At 40.0% G+C, this 15,207-nt stretch overlaps 3 protein-coding genes across 6 annotated transcripts; 1 reads left to right on the forward strand and 2 right to left on the reverse strand.

Annotated features, from left to right (window-relative positions):
* The first annotated feature begins 845 nt into the window (after positions 1–845).
* LOC115996277 (cyclin-U4-1) lies at positions 846–3,042 on the forward strand. The gene is made up of 2 exons (XM_031235458.1): positions 846–1,245; positions 2,586–3,042. Exons 1-2 carry the CDS (start codon positions 911–913, stop codon positions 2,878–2,880), a joined length of 630 nt encoding a protein of 209 aa, XP_031091318.1. The 5' UTR covers positions 846–910; the 3' UTR covers positions 2,881–3,042.
* Positions 3,043–5,876: 2,834 nt separating this feature from the next.
* LOC115997051 lies at positions 5,877–8,411 on the reverse strand. Of its 2 annotated transcripts, none has more exons than XM_031236507.1 (2): positions 6,946–8,411; positions 5,877–6,229 (listed from the first exon to the last, which is right to left on the reverse strand). In XM_031236507.1, the coding sequence occupies exon 1, from the start codon at positions 8,006–8,008 to the stop codon at positions 6,971–6,973; it is 1,038 nt and encodes a 345-aa protein (XP_031092367.1). In that variant the 5' UTR covers positions 8,009–8,411; the 3' UTR covers positions 5,877–6,229; positions 6,946–6,970. The 2 variants fall into 2 exon arrangements, with proteins under 2 accessions (XP_031092367.1, XP_031092366.1); XM_031236506.1 differs by having other exon boundaries at positions 5,877–6,233.
* A 797-nt stretch (positions 8,412–9,208) lies between these two features.
* Positions 9,209–14,725, reverse strand: LOC115996772 (heterogeneous nuclear ribonucleoprotein Q). 3 transcript variants are annotated; one of them, XM_031236176.1, is made up of 11 exons: positions 14,291–14,725; positions 12,638–13,179; positions 12,466–12,555; positions 12,127–12,366; positions 11,308–11,529; positions 10,926–11,229; positions 10,522–10,841; positions 10,301–10,413; positions 10,108–10,214; positions 9,922–10,001; positions 9,209–9,828 (listed from the first exon to the last, which is right to left on the reverse strand). In XM_031236176.1, the coding sequence occupies exons 1-11, from the start codon at positions 14,568–14,570 to the stop codon at positions 9,736–9,738; spliced, it is 2,391 nt and encodes a 796-aa protein (XP_031092036.1). In that variant the 5' UTR covers positions 14,571–14,725; the 3' UTR covers positions 9,209–9,735. The 3 variants fall into 3 exon arrangements, with proteins under 3 accessions (XP_031092036.1, XP_031092035.1, XP_031092034.1); XM_031236175.1 differs by having other exon boundaries at positions 10,108–10,211; positions 14,285–14,725; XM_031236174.1 differs by having other exon boundaries at positions 14,285–14,725.
* Positions 14,726–15,207: the final 482 nt, after the last annotated feature.

The following is a 15,207-nucleotide window of genomic DNA, read 5'->3' on the forward strand; positions in this document are numbered from 1 at the left end:
CCCCCCCCCCAACCCCCTACCCGACTTGACATACTATCAAAAATAAATAGAGATCTTTTTTTTTTGGACAGAAAATAAATAGAGATCTTTTTTTTTGTTGGTATTACACAACTTAAATTTATGTAGTGTTTTTTCATTATCTTCATTACATTATATCCATAAAAATTACAATTCTTTATACCTATGTAGTTGTATAAGGTATAACATGGCACATTGACACCATAGTAGATCAACACCTTGCTTCTTCAACTATTATACTAAAGTGAATTTTCTTGTAAGTTCGCAGGTGTGCGCTAAATAACTTTGTTCTTGTATAATAGTTACATAAAAGAGATTAATTGCACTAAAAACACAACCGATTGAACATCTAGTAAATGCTTTAGTCTTGTCTCATCCGGATTGATTGACTCCAAAACTAGCTTACTGATGAGCGAATCCGAATTCAGTTCGAGGCGTGGAGATTGTTCAAACTAAGTATGTGTGTGTGTGTGTGTATATAAGGGCGAGGTGGGATGGGATAACTGCCCCACTGCTCCCATACTGGTTCCATCCATGGTTATACTTCACCTAGTCGGCTACAGCTTGCGAGGTAAAACACCAATTTAGTAATAAATATAAAGTGTTTTATTATATATATAAGGGGCGAGATGGGATGGTTGCTCCCATATCCGTCCATCATTATACTTCACCTAATCGGCTACTCCTGGCGAGGTAAAACACCAATTTAGTAATAAATATAAAGTGGTTTTATTATATACCAAAAAGCTAAGCACCCATGTAGAGTCTCACCCCAAATGATGGTCCACCATTTCCTCTCCTTATAAATTTCAACATCAATCAAACAGACCATACAAAACATTCATAAATTGTTTTCTTTTCTCCCCATTGGGTTGTGTTGAGCTAGGCAACAATGGCGGAGCTGGAATCCCAGGCTGTAATGCCGAAACTCATATCTTACCTCTCCTCTCTCCTCCAGCGAGTCGCCGACTCCAACGATCTCGCCGCCAAGTTTGCGCCGCAGAAGATCTCCGTCTTCCACGGCCTAACCCGGCCCGGAATCTCCGTTCAAACCTACCTGGAGAGGATCTTCAAGTACGCCAATTGTAGCCCTTCCTGCTTCGTCGTCGCCTACGTTTACCTCGATCGGTTCACTCACCGCCAGCCGGCGCTGCCGATCAACTCCTTTAACGTCCACCGCCTCCTCATCACCAGCGTCATGGTCGCCGCCAAGTTCATGGATGATATGTATGTTACTTTTACTGGATTTCCACCTCTCTATTTTGTTCTATAATCCCCACCTTTACTAACAAGATTAAGTTTTTAGTATTGGCATAGGTAACTAAGTTGGTTTTAAGGTGCTAAAAATTGAAGCATGCGTTTCATCTCAACTAAAAGTTTAAGTTTAGAGTTGGAATGTCTCAACTAAAAGCTTAAGCTAGTTGGAATGCACATTTATGTTTTTATATTATATACTCAACAGTAGATTGTGTAAGAACACTTAATTGTGGTTAATTAGTTTTAGGTGGTAGATTGTGCAAGAACACATAATTATGGTGAAACGTCCGTTCACCTAATGGGTCGCTAAATAGGATTTACCATTTTAATATCTTGTCTGGTCGAGGTGTGTCATGGGGCGAGAAAATTTCGCCTTCTGGGTAATATTAAGTTTTTAGTCTGCAGAGATTTGTGTTCTTCAGTATCTTTTTGGGTTTGGGATATTTCTCTGTTTTTTTTGTTTTTTGTTTTTTTGTTTTTTATTCCTTAAAAATTAAAACTTGAAAAGAATTCAACCAAAAAACTGGGTTTTTTTTTCTGGGTGTTTGTGCATTCTTAATTTTTCCAAAACATGATTTTATGGAATGGAATTAAATATTGTTTATTTTAGGATTTGTAACCAAACAAGACAGGAAGAAAAGAAGAAAAGCACTCTGAAAATCTGAATTCTTAGCAGTTTTTAATGTTTTTTGCACAGTGCGCATTGTCAAAACCTTATTAAGATTTTAAAAATATCACCAGTTTTTTTAATTACAAAAAAGTACAGCACTAATTAGCTTGCAAATCAAGTCATGGCCAGCAGTGAATACTTGCTTTTCTCTACCTTTACCATATCAGCATTCCACCTTTAAAGGCCACCATTGAAACACCAGTGTGGTGTGGGGATATTATTGGAAGATTCCTTAACCTTTACTTGCTTGTCTGGTCAAGTCCAACCGCTTTAAAAATCGAGTTTTTTTTTTACTATGCTCGTTAAGAATGACTAAATATCATAAATTGTCTGACCTCACCACGATTTTGACTACATAATGTAGTATGTGAGTGGGCATACAGTGTAAATTGACCACAGTAACTACTCGAAGGTGTGTTGGTTTTGTGACCTTAGTCGTTAAAGGTTCACAGACCAACCTAGGTTGTCCATAGCTGATCGGCTCAAACCAAGAAGACCAGTATAGGTCGCTCCCACTAGGAGTCGAAAGTTAACAATCTGACCAACTTGGTCGGGGTTGCCCTCACTGCGTTGAAATTCTTGCATATAATTGTAGAAGAAAGAGGGTTCTGAATTTGTATGGTGTGGGAAACATTTGCAGGTATTACAACAATGCATACTATGCAAAGGTAGGAGGAATCAGCACAACAGAGATGAATTTTCTTGAAGTGGATTTCCTATTTGGATTGGGATTTCACTTGAATGTGACCCCCACTACTTTTCAGACCTACTGTTTGCACCTCCAGAGAGAGATGTTGCTCCTCAATCCTACACCATCAGATCTTGCAGAATCCACCCTATGTGGAAGATCACCAACCCAACATCAATATATATGTTTCAATGATGATGAATCCTCCCATCAACAACAACAACAACAACAGCAACTAGCTGTTTGAGCTCAATTGTTTCTGGTTAATGTAGTATATTAGGTTAGAGTTAGTGTTTTTTTGTCCCTCTGGTTTGGGATTTGTAATCTGCCCCATTACTGTATTATTGTGTTAAAATTTATAAGGACCATGGGTGTTTCTATACTTCATAGGAGTGCCCTCTTCTCTTTACCCATTATTGCCAAAAAAAAAAAAAGTTGATATCCAGTTCAAGTTCTTGACCAAGAGGAGAACAGGTTGGAAGGGGATTCATGGCAAGACTGACAAGGAAAAAAGACATGAATGATGTAACTGGAACTTTTACTGTTAAATCAGTTTAACTTTAAATTTGTAGTAATCTAATGAGAAAGTAACTTGTTGAGTGGGCAAAAGTCTAAATGGTCAAGTCCAGCATCCTTGCCCACAAGATAAAGGTGAAATTGTCCCACACCCCAGCCCGACAAGATAGTGAAGGGCAGAAGGGGTAAATCAGACTCAGTGGCCAATAGGTGGGAGGACCAATGCCCGATGCTCACAAGGAGCCCATGACATTAGGTGTAACTCCACACTACAACTACCAGTGTTTGATCATGTGTCATTGTCCACAATTTATCACCCAGGACTGAAATAAGCTTTCAGCATCCTATTACAAGACGAAAGTGTTGTACGCTATCCTGCCACATTTTTGACGTAGTAATAAGAGCTTGATATAAAGCAGAAGTGTCATCATCCAGCCACATTTTTAGCATAGTAATAAAAGCTTGCTTGATAAAAAGTGAGAATAGGTTGGGGGATGGGGTGGGGGGGGGGGGCTTGGGGGGTGAGGGGTATATTGTGATTATTTTTGGTAGTGAAGACAAGTAATGCCAGTTGACAGTTGTATTTGATTCTGGGGAGGGAACACACAGCATGTGCAATTAATCATGGAACAACTAGGAGTGGCATGTGCCCACTTGAGACTTGAGACAGACAGATCAGGTCTTCTAGTGATTGAATTTTTTCTAGAGAGAATGAAAGTTGTGCTGTGTGTAGCTCCTCTTATTTCTCTATTTTTTTCCCTGCAAAAATAAACAAACAAAAAGGAAGCAATTCTAGGAAAAAAAACATGCATGTGTTGCACCAGCTTTACTGCTAGCAATTGTTGTTGTATGCATGCATGGGACCATAACAGGGGGCTTCAGGCTTGTGGATTTGTACCTTGTTTTAGTATATGATATATATGCTTTTGCTTTTTGACAATAACTAAGATCCCATTCTTTTATTTCCTCTCCCAATTATAGGATTGTATTAAAAGTTGTATTTGCATTTTGAGATTAGGGTTGTATTAAAAGTTGTATTTATATATCCAACTGGATACTGTCTTGCACTCAGGGTTTGTTGTGCAGTCCGACAACCAGTCCAACACTTTATCTCAGAATATGCACAGAGTAAACCATACATTGTGACCTTAGCTGACAAATGACTAAAAAGAAGTAAACCAACCTATATTGTCCATAGCTTATCAGTTCAAACCAAAAAGACTAACAAACTACTCTCACTTAGAGTCGAACTTAAAATCTTATGGATACCAAGTAGCAATCTAACCAACTTACCAAGTTGTATGGAAATATGAAATGTCACTAAATAATAAATGCTGAAATGGTATGCAGATATACAATCCATTTCCCTCATGACATAGTAGTGTGTTAGCATTAATGCATCTACAGTCACAGCCCAACTGTCTGTCAAAGACCTAAACAGGCACAGTAAAATACACAACCAACAGCTTTCATGAAGGTTGACCCCATAAGGAGTGAAAAGCCACAGCTGCAATGTGGAAAACCCTTGCCCTCATCAACATCTTTCAAAGCCAGAAGTCCAGAACACCTTCTATAATGAATTTTGCCTTGGGAGATTGAAGCATTAAACTTACCACCTGCAATTCTAGTCTTGCATAAACTCCATAACATCTTCCTACAAAAGTTAAGGTGTCATCCAATGGAAGAAGCAATATTGAAAGCGGTAAAGAGCAATTCCAACCAAGTTGCAAGCTATTTAGCTATTGAGCGACTTAGGTTAGTTTACCTCTTCCTTGTAGTCATTTGCTAGTTAGGACCACAAGACAGAGCTTACCCTACTGGCAAATTGCCACCCCTTAAACATTCAAACTATCATGACAAATGCCACCAGACCACAGGCAGGATAACAATTCTAGCAGCCCCTAAACATATTTTTGTGATTAGTTNGGGGGGGGGGGGGGGGGCTTGGGGTGTGAGGGGTATATTGTGATTATTTTTGGTAGTGAAGACAAGTAATGCCAGTTGACAGTTGTATTTGATTCTGGGGAGGGAACACACAGCATGTGCAATTAATCATGGAACAACTAGGAGTGGCATGTGCCCACTTGAGACTTGAGACAGACAGATCAGGTCTTCTAGTGATTGAATTTTTTCTAGAGAGAATGAAAGTTGTGCTGTGTGTAGCTCCTCTTATTTCTCTATTTTTTTCCCTGCAAAAATAAACAAACAAAAAGGAAGCAATTCTAGGAAAAAAAACATGCATGTGTTGCACCAGCTTTACTGCTAGCAATTGTTGTTGTATGCATGCATGGGACCATAACAGGGGGCTTCAGGCTTGTGGATTTGTACCTTGTTTTAGTATATGATATATATGCTTTTGCTTTTTGACAATAACTAAGATCCCATTCTTTTATTTCCTCTCCCAATTATAGGATTGTATTAAAAGTTGTATTTGCATTTTGAGATTAGGGTTGTATTAAAAGTTGTATTTATATATCCAACTGGATACTGTCTTGCACTCAGGGTTTGTTGTGCAGTCCGACAACCAGTCCAACACTTTATCTCAGAATATGCACAGAGTAAACCATACATTGTGACCTTAGCTGACAAATGACTAAAAAGAAGTAAACCAACCTATATTGTCCATAGCTTATCAGTTCAAACCAAAAAGACTAACAAACTACTCTCACTTAGAGTCGAACTTAAAATCTTATGGATACCAAGTAGCAATCTAACCAACTTACCAAGTTGTATGGAAATATGAAATGTCACTAAATAATAAATGCTGAAATGGTATGCAGATATACAATCCATTTCCCTCATGACATAGTAGTGTGTTAGCATTAATGCATCTACAGTCACAGCCCAACTGTCTGTCAAAGACCTAAACAGGCACAGTAAAATACACAACCAACAGCTTTCATGAAGGTTGACCCCATAAGGAGTGAAAAGCCACAGCTGCAATGTGGAAAACCCTTGCCCTCATCAACATCTTTCAAAGCCAGAAGTCCAGAACACCTTCTATAATGAATTTTGCCTTGGGAGATTGAAGCATTAAACTTACCACCTGCAATTCTAGTCTTGCATAAACTCCATAACATCTTCCTACAAAAGTTAAGGTGTCATCCAATGGAAGAAGCAATATTGAAAGCGGTAAAGAGCAATTCCAACCAAGTTGCAAGCTATTTAGCTATTGAGCGACTTAGGTTAGTTTACCTCTTCCTTGTAGTCATTTGCTAGTTAGGACCACAAGACAGAGCTTACCCTACTGGCAAATTGCCACCCCTTAAACATTCAAACTATCATGACAAATGCCACCAGACCACAGGCAGGATAACAATTCTAGCAGCCCCTAAACATATTTTTGTGATTAGTTTGTCCACAAAGTCTCAAGACTTGGGAATGTCTAATTTTTCATACATTTTGTGTAATATGTAGGAACTGAGATTTCAGAGCCTTGGGGAACAAGAGAGTAGCATTGCAAAATGTGCAGCAGAAACATAAATAAACAATGAAGAAGACAAGCTCCAAGCAAAATAAAAAGTTCTGTTCTAAACAAATTGAATGAAAAATGCTGCAATTGCTAGAGAAAATCTATATCAGTTCATAAACAAGATACACTACTAAAGTGCTGAGTTCCTATACTACTGAAAAAGCAAAAGGCAAGGCTTAAGAAATGCAATGTCAACAAGATGAGAAGCAACTTCAGAACCTAAATGTTCAAATTGTTTGTGGTTTGCCAGAATTCGAAAGTTGAACAGCACTCATATATCCCAAGCCAATAATTCATTCCAAAGTTTCAAAGAGGGAAATTTACCACCAGAGATCAGTCACAGCCCCTCTTAACATTCAGGGGGTGGCATTCTCCTGGCCTTCTTAGTGTTCTTTTCAGAGAATGACATGGCAAAAGCTTCGACGATCTTTTGTTGGGATTCGAGAATCATTTCAGTCTTCTTCATCTCCATTTCCATCTTCATCTGTTCTAACTCCCTTGCAACATCCATTTTCATATTCTCTATCCTCACTAATCCTTCTCCCAGCATCTTAATTGCTGCCACTGCCTCTGCTATGGGGTCTCCATTTCTCTTCTCAACCACCTCTTCAACGATCCTTTTCCCCAAAGAAGAAGCTTTCTCTTTCTTCATAACCCCTCTATACGACCTACTGGAGCCATGATTAGGGTTAGGGTTAGGGTTAGGGTTAGGGAATTGGATCAACATTTCATCAATTTTGCCGCTGTAAGGCTTGGCCATGGGAGGAGTGGGGATAGGCCTAGCACTGGGAATTCGGATCCGAAATCCAGCTCCGCCATTGCTCATAGACTCTTGAAAGCTATTCCGTTTGTTAGAATTCAGATTGTGCTGGCTGTATATATCACCGATGTGTTTAACGCTATTTTGCTTGAAATCCTCCTGCTCATCTTCAAATTCTTCCTCATCCTGCGGCGGAGAGGCCGCGTCGGGGCCCCTTTCCATGGTGTCCATGCGTTTGAAGTGGATCCAGGTGGAGCAGTAGCGGCGGGAGGCGCCGCCGCCGCCGTAGGAAGCCGCGCGTTGGATCTCAGCGCGGTAGCGTTTCCGAAGCTTCTCCATCTTGTGGCGGCACTGCATCGAGGTCTTGGGCGGATCGACAGGGCACCGAACGGCGATATCCTCCGCGACTTCCTGCCAGTGATTCGCCCGGAGATTCCCGCGGCGGAGGGAATACCACTTGTCCCTATAAGCGTCGATGAGCGCTACGGTCTCGTCGTGCGACCAGCACGGCGGAGGGAGACGGCGAGAGGAAGCGGCGCCGTGAGACGCGACGGTGACGTTGGAGAACGGGATCTCAGGCGGGGTTGTGCACTGTTCCTGATTCGATCGGGTCGGCGACGCGGCCATGGCGGTGGTTGAAGAAGGCGCGTGTGGAAAAAGGCGAAAGCGCGTGGTAAGGAAAAGGATTTATGGGCGGCGGAGAACGGTGACATAATGAAGGGTGGGGGTTAGGGTTAGGTTTAAAGGGATTTGGGGGTGGTGGATTGCGGCTGATGTGGAGAGCTAGAAAGATGAGGCCACCGCTAAGGGAGGGGAGGCTAATGTGCGCCGGGGGACGCGGAGACTGTTAACGTGCGCCTTCCCCTATTATCAACTCAGTTTTGGTTTTTATATGTATTTGACCGTGGGCCGTGCTCTCGGCCGGCGCCGCCGCCGCCGCCGACATGGGGCTGAGAAGATTCCATATGGGCCGGGCTTCATTGAGTCCGTTTCCGTGGTAAACTCTAGCAGCTTTGCCAGGGGGGGTTTATGTATTATGATATGACTTATGAGACGACACAGACAGAAAGATTCTCTGTGGATTTCTAATTCTTTTAGTACGATATTAAAATAACATTACCCTATCGCTTTAGTACTAATAATAATAACAATTGCACCCTAATCTCTAACATCATCACCATCACTTACATTACAATGCTCGAAAAGTGTCAGCACCAAACACCAGCGACCATTCGTCGCGTTTGGAGAAAGAGACCAAACTTAGTCGCCTTCTCCCATCAATCAGTCTCCAAACGTAATCGACAATCGCTAGTGTTTGATGCCAGAAATTGGTCGAAGATTTGTCAAAATCCTAGTGACGACCAAACTTAGTCGCCTTCTCCCACGAATCAATCTCCAAACATAACCGACAATCGCTAGTGTTTGATGCCAGAAATTGGTCGAAGATTTGTCAAAATCCTAGTGACCTACAATTATGGGTCACCAATAAAATGTTAAACTTCAATGTGTCAAAATAACATTTTATAGGTTTAATTTGTAATTTTTTGAAAGTTTAAAAGTCTAATTAATTTTTTGAATAAAATTCATAACTTCAAGGGCCATTTTCCCTTTTAAATTATTTTTTTATGTTTAAAATTACTATTTTTATACATGGACACACGTATCTATAACTTTAGTATATAAAAATCAAAATACCCATATAATTACAATTCCTAAGAAAATATGTATGATTATTAGGGAGGGCAATTTAATCCTCACACTCTAAAATTTTTCCTCATGTATTATAGAACTAACTGCAATTCCTAAGAGAGGAGGTGGGATTTGCAATTTCTCATGGTGACTAAAAAAAAACTTACATTACTTGAGAGTACACATTAAGACTATGTGCAACAAGCTCAACCAAGAGTGTTAGAAAAAATAAATATATACCAATAAAAAAAATAATTGAAATAAATATAATTTAGTAAACAGTTCCTATCACTAGGAAACTAAACTGTCATTACATCTATGATTTAAACTGATCTCAGCATATTCCTCTTGCATCAAATGATTGGATATAAAAAGCATCTTCTCCCTCAAACCACAAAGACCCTTTACTTGTTTGTTATACTTCCATCTCAATAAGCATCACAATGGGCAGCCTTCAACAAATCAAGTCCATACCATACACTAATTGGTATGTAACCATCATGATCATCCTGTCCTTATCGACAGGACCTTGAGAAGAAGCACGAGCTATAACTTTAAACAATCATATTCCGTTCGAGCAAAAACTATGACAAAACTGCCCTTCTTCTAGTTCGTTTACTTTTTGGTGGAAGGGGGGCAGGGAAGTCTTCATCTAGTAACTTACCTCAATAATAAGATCCAGACCCACCACTCCCCATATAACCACTACTGCCCATGCCACGACTAGAATAAAGTGATGAATAGGAACTCCCACCGACCTGAAATTTCAGCAGTAATAAAAGTTTGTTAAACAGCGTTAAGATACTAAACCGCTTTATGCAAGAGTAAAGGACATGTCAGGAGAAGCATACATCACCACCACGAGACACGTAATTACCACCATACCCTGATGATGAGTACACCCCACCAGCGTCACTACGACTATAGGAGCCTGTGAGGAATGAAAAAAAAAAAAAAAAAGGTGATTCAGGTTCAATTCAAAGTGTCTGTATTCTAGATATAGCAACTGTGTTACATTGACAATGTTCTCAACACACCTCCACCATAGCCCATACCATGGCGACTATTATACAGCCCGCGTGAATCCTGACTAGATATACTACTTCTGCTGCCACTATATCCAAGACTAGACCTCCCAAATCTGCTATAAAACAAAAGACAAGTCAGTATAGTAATGCAGAATGGCAAAAAGGTAACTAAAATACTTTCTTCAAGTTAATGACAACAAACCTGTCACCATAGGCATCCCCATATTGAGAAGCATTGCCCCCTGCAACGTCATAACTCAAACGTGCACGGGAATGGCGCACTCCTGGATCATCGTATCGAGGAGGAACATCGTCCTGACAAGTACACGAGGAGAAATAAGTTATTCAACATCAGCCAGAGAAGTGATGAAGCAGACTAATACACATGCCAGAGAATAACTATTAGGTGAGATAATCACTCACAAGTGCAGAATATGAACGTTTTGAGCCAGATATAGACTCATATTCATGACCACGTCCCTCACGGTAGTAAGCTGGAGGTTGTCTTTCAATCATAGGGCCATAGTTATCATCAACATAAGCTCTTCTTGCTGAAGTTCGAGATGTTTCTATTGGCAAATCGGGATAGCCAGGCCCACGGGAAGAATATTCCTCTCTATACAATGTGCGCTTATCGGAAGACAGTCTATGAGCATAGGCTGTTGAATCTCTGCTTCTAGGAGGAGCAAGCTCTTCACGCCGCTCATAGTCCCTTTTAAAACTATTTTTTGGATATGCAGGAGCTACGAGTATGGCAAAAGCACAAGTTATCAGAGCCAGGGGTGAAACAAAGCCTGTCAAAAGAAGAAAAAAAAAACCGTGCATACCAGGCTGTCTCCTGTCATAGGACCTTCGAGCCAAAGGAGGAGCCACTGGTCTGCTCCGAGGTGGTATAGACATGACTGGTCGAGAATCTCTATATCCAACAGGTCGTCTGAAACTACGATCAACCACAGGTTGCGCACGCATACCAGTTCTTGGTCCACGCACAGGAAGACTAGGTGGGACTGGACGACCCCATGGGGCCCTGGGAACTCTTACTGGTCCATGCCTATGTCGGACATCACCCCGGCCACCATACTTTCCCCTGGCCCTTGAAAGTGGTCTCGACAATCTCGCCCTAACCTTCGCCTGAAATACAAGTAGTACTTCAACAAATCCATTTTGCATGAGTAATAGGCTAACAAGCTTTCCAGTTAGGAGACAAACCTTATTATCTCCTTCACCTAGCTCCTCATTGTTAATCATTTTAGCACAAGTGACTGCAGCATCATGGGAGTCAAAAGTAACAAATCCAAAATCCTTTCTCTTGGCAGATGGCATGTTACAAGCAAGCTCAATTTTTTCAATCTTCCCATATTTTTTAAGAAGGTTGTGGACATGATTCTCATCCCAAGATGCAGAAAGGCCATCCACGAACACTGTCTTGACCTATAATCACAATATCATTAGCCACTTAACAGATATTGTTATAAAAAGTCAAGGAAAAAATGTTGTAGAAGCAACTACCTCAAAAACAAAAACAAAAACAAAAAATAAAAAATAAAAACACACACACACACACAACAAACAAACAAAAAAAGAAAAGCATTACCCCCCAAAGGAACCTCAGACTCTCAGAGTACTCTAAGTACATTCCATCCATATAAGACCACATTACACAACCCTAGAAATAACAAAAAACTTGGCCATGTTTATATATGCTATGGACTATACGAGAGAACTATGGGCAGTATAATCTCAGTGGTCTTTTTTTCTTTTTTCTTTTTTTTTTTACAAAAGGGTAGTGGTGAACTTTAATTGTTATCATTTGTACATTAGATCATTCCCTCTCAACCTTCACTGCTGTAGCCTATTAGAACCAAGTAAAACAATAACAATATAATATGGACCAGTTATCACTCTGATGAGTCAATCCTGATCTGTCAAGCCATTACCAAAAAAGCCTGTACACTGATGGTATCCCAGCTAACAGGTATGGAACTATTGTCCCTTTTATAATTTCAGAACCAGATCCAAAGTGTTTACCTGTGCCATGATTTTATCACCTGGATCAATGAATGAATCTGAAAATGAAACCTTGGCAGGCTTGTCAACTCCAAAAACAACATTTCGCTTCTGCAGACACTTAAATGCATCCATGGCATCTGAGCGCGAGGAGAACTCCAAGAATGCAAAGCCTCGATTCATCCCAACATTATTTGTGTCCTCAACTAATGTCAAATCATTAATATTCTCAACACCATAGTGCTTCAACTTGTCCTTCAACTGGAGTTAAGTCAATGTCAAGAGGACAGCTATTACGCAACTTATAGAATCTAATAACTTGATGAAGGATGCTAACATTAATCAGCCTAATCCACTTACAGCTTTCTCTGTCCATGTCTTGCATATGTTACCCAAAAACAGGGTATCACTGTCTTGACTTGGTGTGACACCACATTCTTTCCCATTAACCTGAAAATTTAGTTTTTCAGGAAAATATTCTTTTACAAACTAAAAACTAGTAACCATTACAACTACAAAATCAATAAAATACCACTGGATGTTTCATTTCTTTACAAGCTCGCCTGGCTTGTTCCACTGTTGCAAAACGCAAAAATGCAAATCCTTTGTTCTTCTTGGTCTGAGGATTCATCATAAGCCTCACTTCAGTAACTTCACCAACTTGACTAAAGACCTTTTTAAGATCATCCTCAGTAGCATCCTTGTCTAAGCCACCTACAAAAATTTCAAACTCCTTGCGCTTCATCCTTTCCTTCACAAGTTCATGATGTTCTTCCTCCTCAGCTGCATCAACCATCTCAGCATGGTGGTCATTATCTTCTTCAACCTCAACATCCTCATGGACATCTTCAACTTCCTCCTCACCCATATTACCATCTTCCTCTTCACCAAAATCACCCTCCTCAATTTCTTCCACAACTTCAACACACTCTTCCTCTATATCCTCCTGATCAGTTCCCCTTTCATCATAATCTACAGCAGTATACTCTTCAGTTTCATACTCAGGTTCGTTGTCCTCCAAATCTAACCTTTCATCCTTTTCATATTCATCAACTGACTCTTTAACTTCATCTTCTGCCACAATGAGAGAGAAACATCCAGAAGGCCAATCAACAATTTGAAAATATAAAATTTGTAGTGACCTAACCACCAACTTGAAATTTGTATAATACTCAGAAATTTCAATTTAAATGCACATGGCTAAAACTCTTAAATCATCAACAGAAGCTCCTGAAAAGAGTACCCTGGTTTACAAATAAAATTAAAGCATACAAAAACACTTGAATAGAAGGTTTTCCCTTCAGAATTTGGCAACACATACTAGTGCACCAATGGCTCCAGCCTATCTTCTTCTTTCCTCCTTGAAGAAGAATATAACCCCATCCCTAACTCCAACCTTCAGCTTCTACTAACCTCTCAAATTACCAAATGCCAAAGCCAAAACCTTACACATGCAAGTTTAAGTGAACCAAAATACACATGTTTCTCCAACAGAAATTTTGAACAAACCTACTTATGTACCTGTTCTGCCGCAATAATTAGTTCATTTTTCTGCAGCAGCAATTCATAAAACACAAATTTGTATATGAAATGTATTCTCCATGAATTTCTAAAGAACAACTCAGAGTTGCATAGCCCATCTTGATAGATATTTAATGGCACTCGCTCCACACTCCCAGCTTGAACCACAAGGCAAGGAGGACAGAGGTCACTCAGTTCTGATTGAACATAAACCTATATGGCACTCCTTTACCATACCTGAGACCTTGTTGTTCAAAATCCGCAGATGTCACCCAACTCTCATGGAGAATTTGCTATTTAATAAAGTTGATATTGGCAGTAAGTTTCAGCTGAAATTTGCTACTCCATAATGGGCAGCCAATAAATTTCAATCCATATTGTGAAAAAAAATCCCACAAAGAGAAAGTGGACACCACTAATCATTAGGATATTTAACCTAGTTATAGGAAACAGATGTTTGGTCTGATTATGAAGATTAACATACAACACAGCCCCAATTCCTTATAATTATGCAGAACGACTAAACTTTCAGGGCATGTAATCAGACATAAGGTTACACTAAGCTTAAGTAAACAGATCTATAGTCAGAATTCACAAATTCGGGTTATAGAAATCCATTATATCTATTTAAAAAAGAAATTACAAGCAAATCACTTACTCTTACCAGGACCAGACCGGTTCTCATGTTTCTTCTCAACCTCACGTTTCTCCAGCTCTGGTTCAATTTTCGGCGGCGTCACGGATTTCTCCTTAACAGCTAGTGGCTTTTCCTCAACCTTCGGCTCCAATTTGGCCGCCGGCGAGGGTTTCTCCTCTTCTTCGACCTTCACAGTCTTCAACGGCTCCTCGGCAGGGAGGGGCTGGACCCTGGACGCCCCGCGAATGGGGCGACCGCCTCTTTTCGCGCCCGTTCCGGCTGCCGTCTTCCTCGCTCTCGGAGGCATAGTTATCCTAAAGCACAAAAGCCTCAAAAACGTGAAAGCTACAAATCAAAGCCCCTGGGAAATGGTGCGCGTTTCGACGAATAGCTTATGTGCGTTGCAGACACAGAGCAGAAACCCTAGCTTGAATTTGATAAGGTAGTTATAGGTTGTTAGGTGACTTTCAACTGTTGAAGTATGAGGAAACAAATATTGAGATTTTTTTATGTTCCCTGAATGCTACACGTGTAATATGTTATAGGTCCCGTTTGGCAAATCATTTCCTTTTACCTCATTTCATTATATTCCCATTGATAATTATTTTTTTTTAATTCATTGATAATTATGAATTAATCTAAATTGTAGGAACCCATTGATAATTATTAATTAATCAAAATTCAAACATAAATTCAAACATTTTAATTACTCTATTGTCAAGACCTTGTGATCTAGTGACACCGGCCCGATTGCACTTCCATATGAAAAGAGATGGGTTTGAGCCTCAGTAAAGTCAATATTGACTGAGAAAATAATTACGAGCAGATACCAAACTATATGTACTAAGTTATCATACGTCTACCATATTACTGAACTATACAAGTTTATTTGTAATTTATCACTAAATTATACTCAAAACTCTGCAATAATGTTTACCTCTTGG

The sequence above is a fragment of the Ipomoea triloba genome, chromosome 11, assembly GCF_003576645.1.
Source record: "Ipomoea triloba cultivar NCNSP0323 chromosome 11, ASM357664v1".
Classification (NCBI taxonomy): Eukaryota; Viridiplantae; Streptophyta; class Magnoliopsida; order Solanales; family Convolvulaceae; genus Ipomoea; species Ipomoea triloba.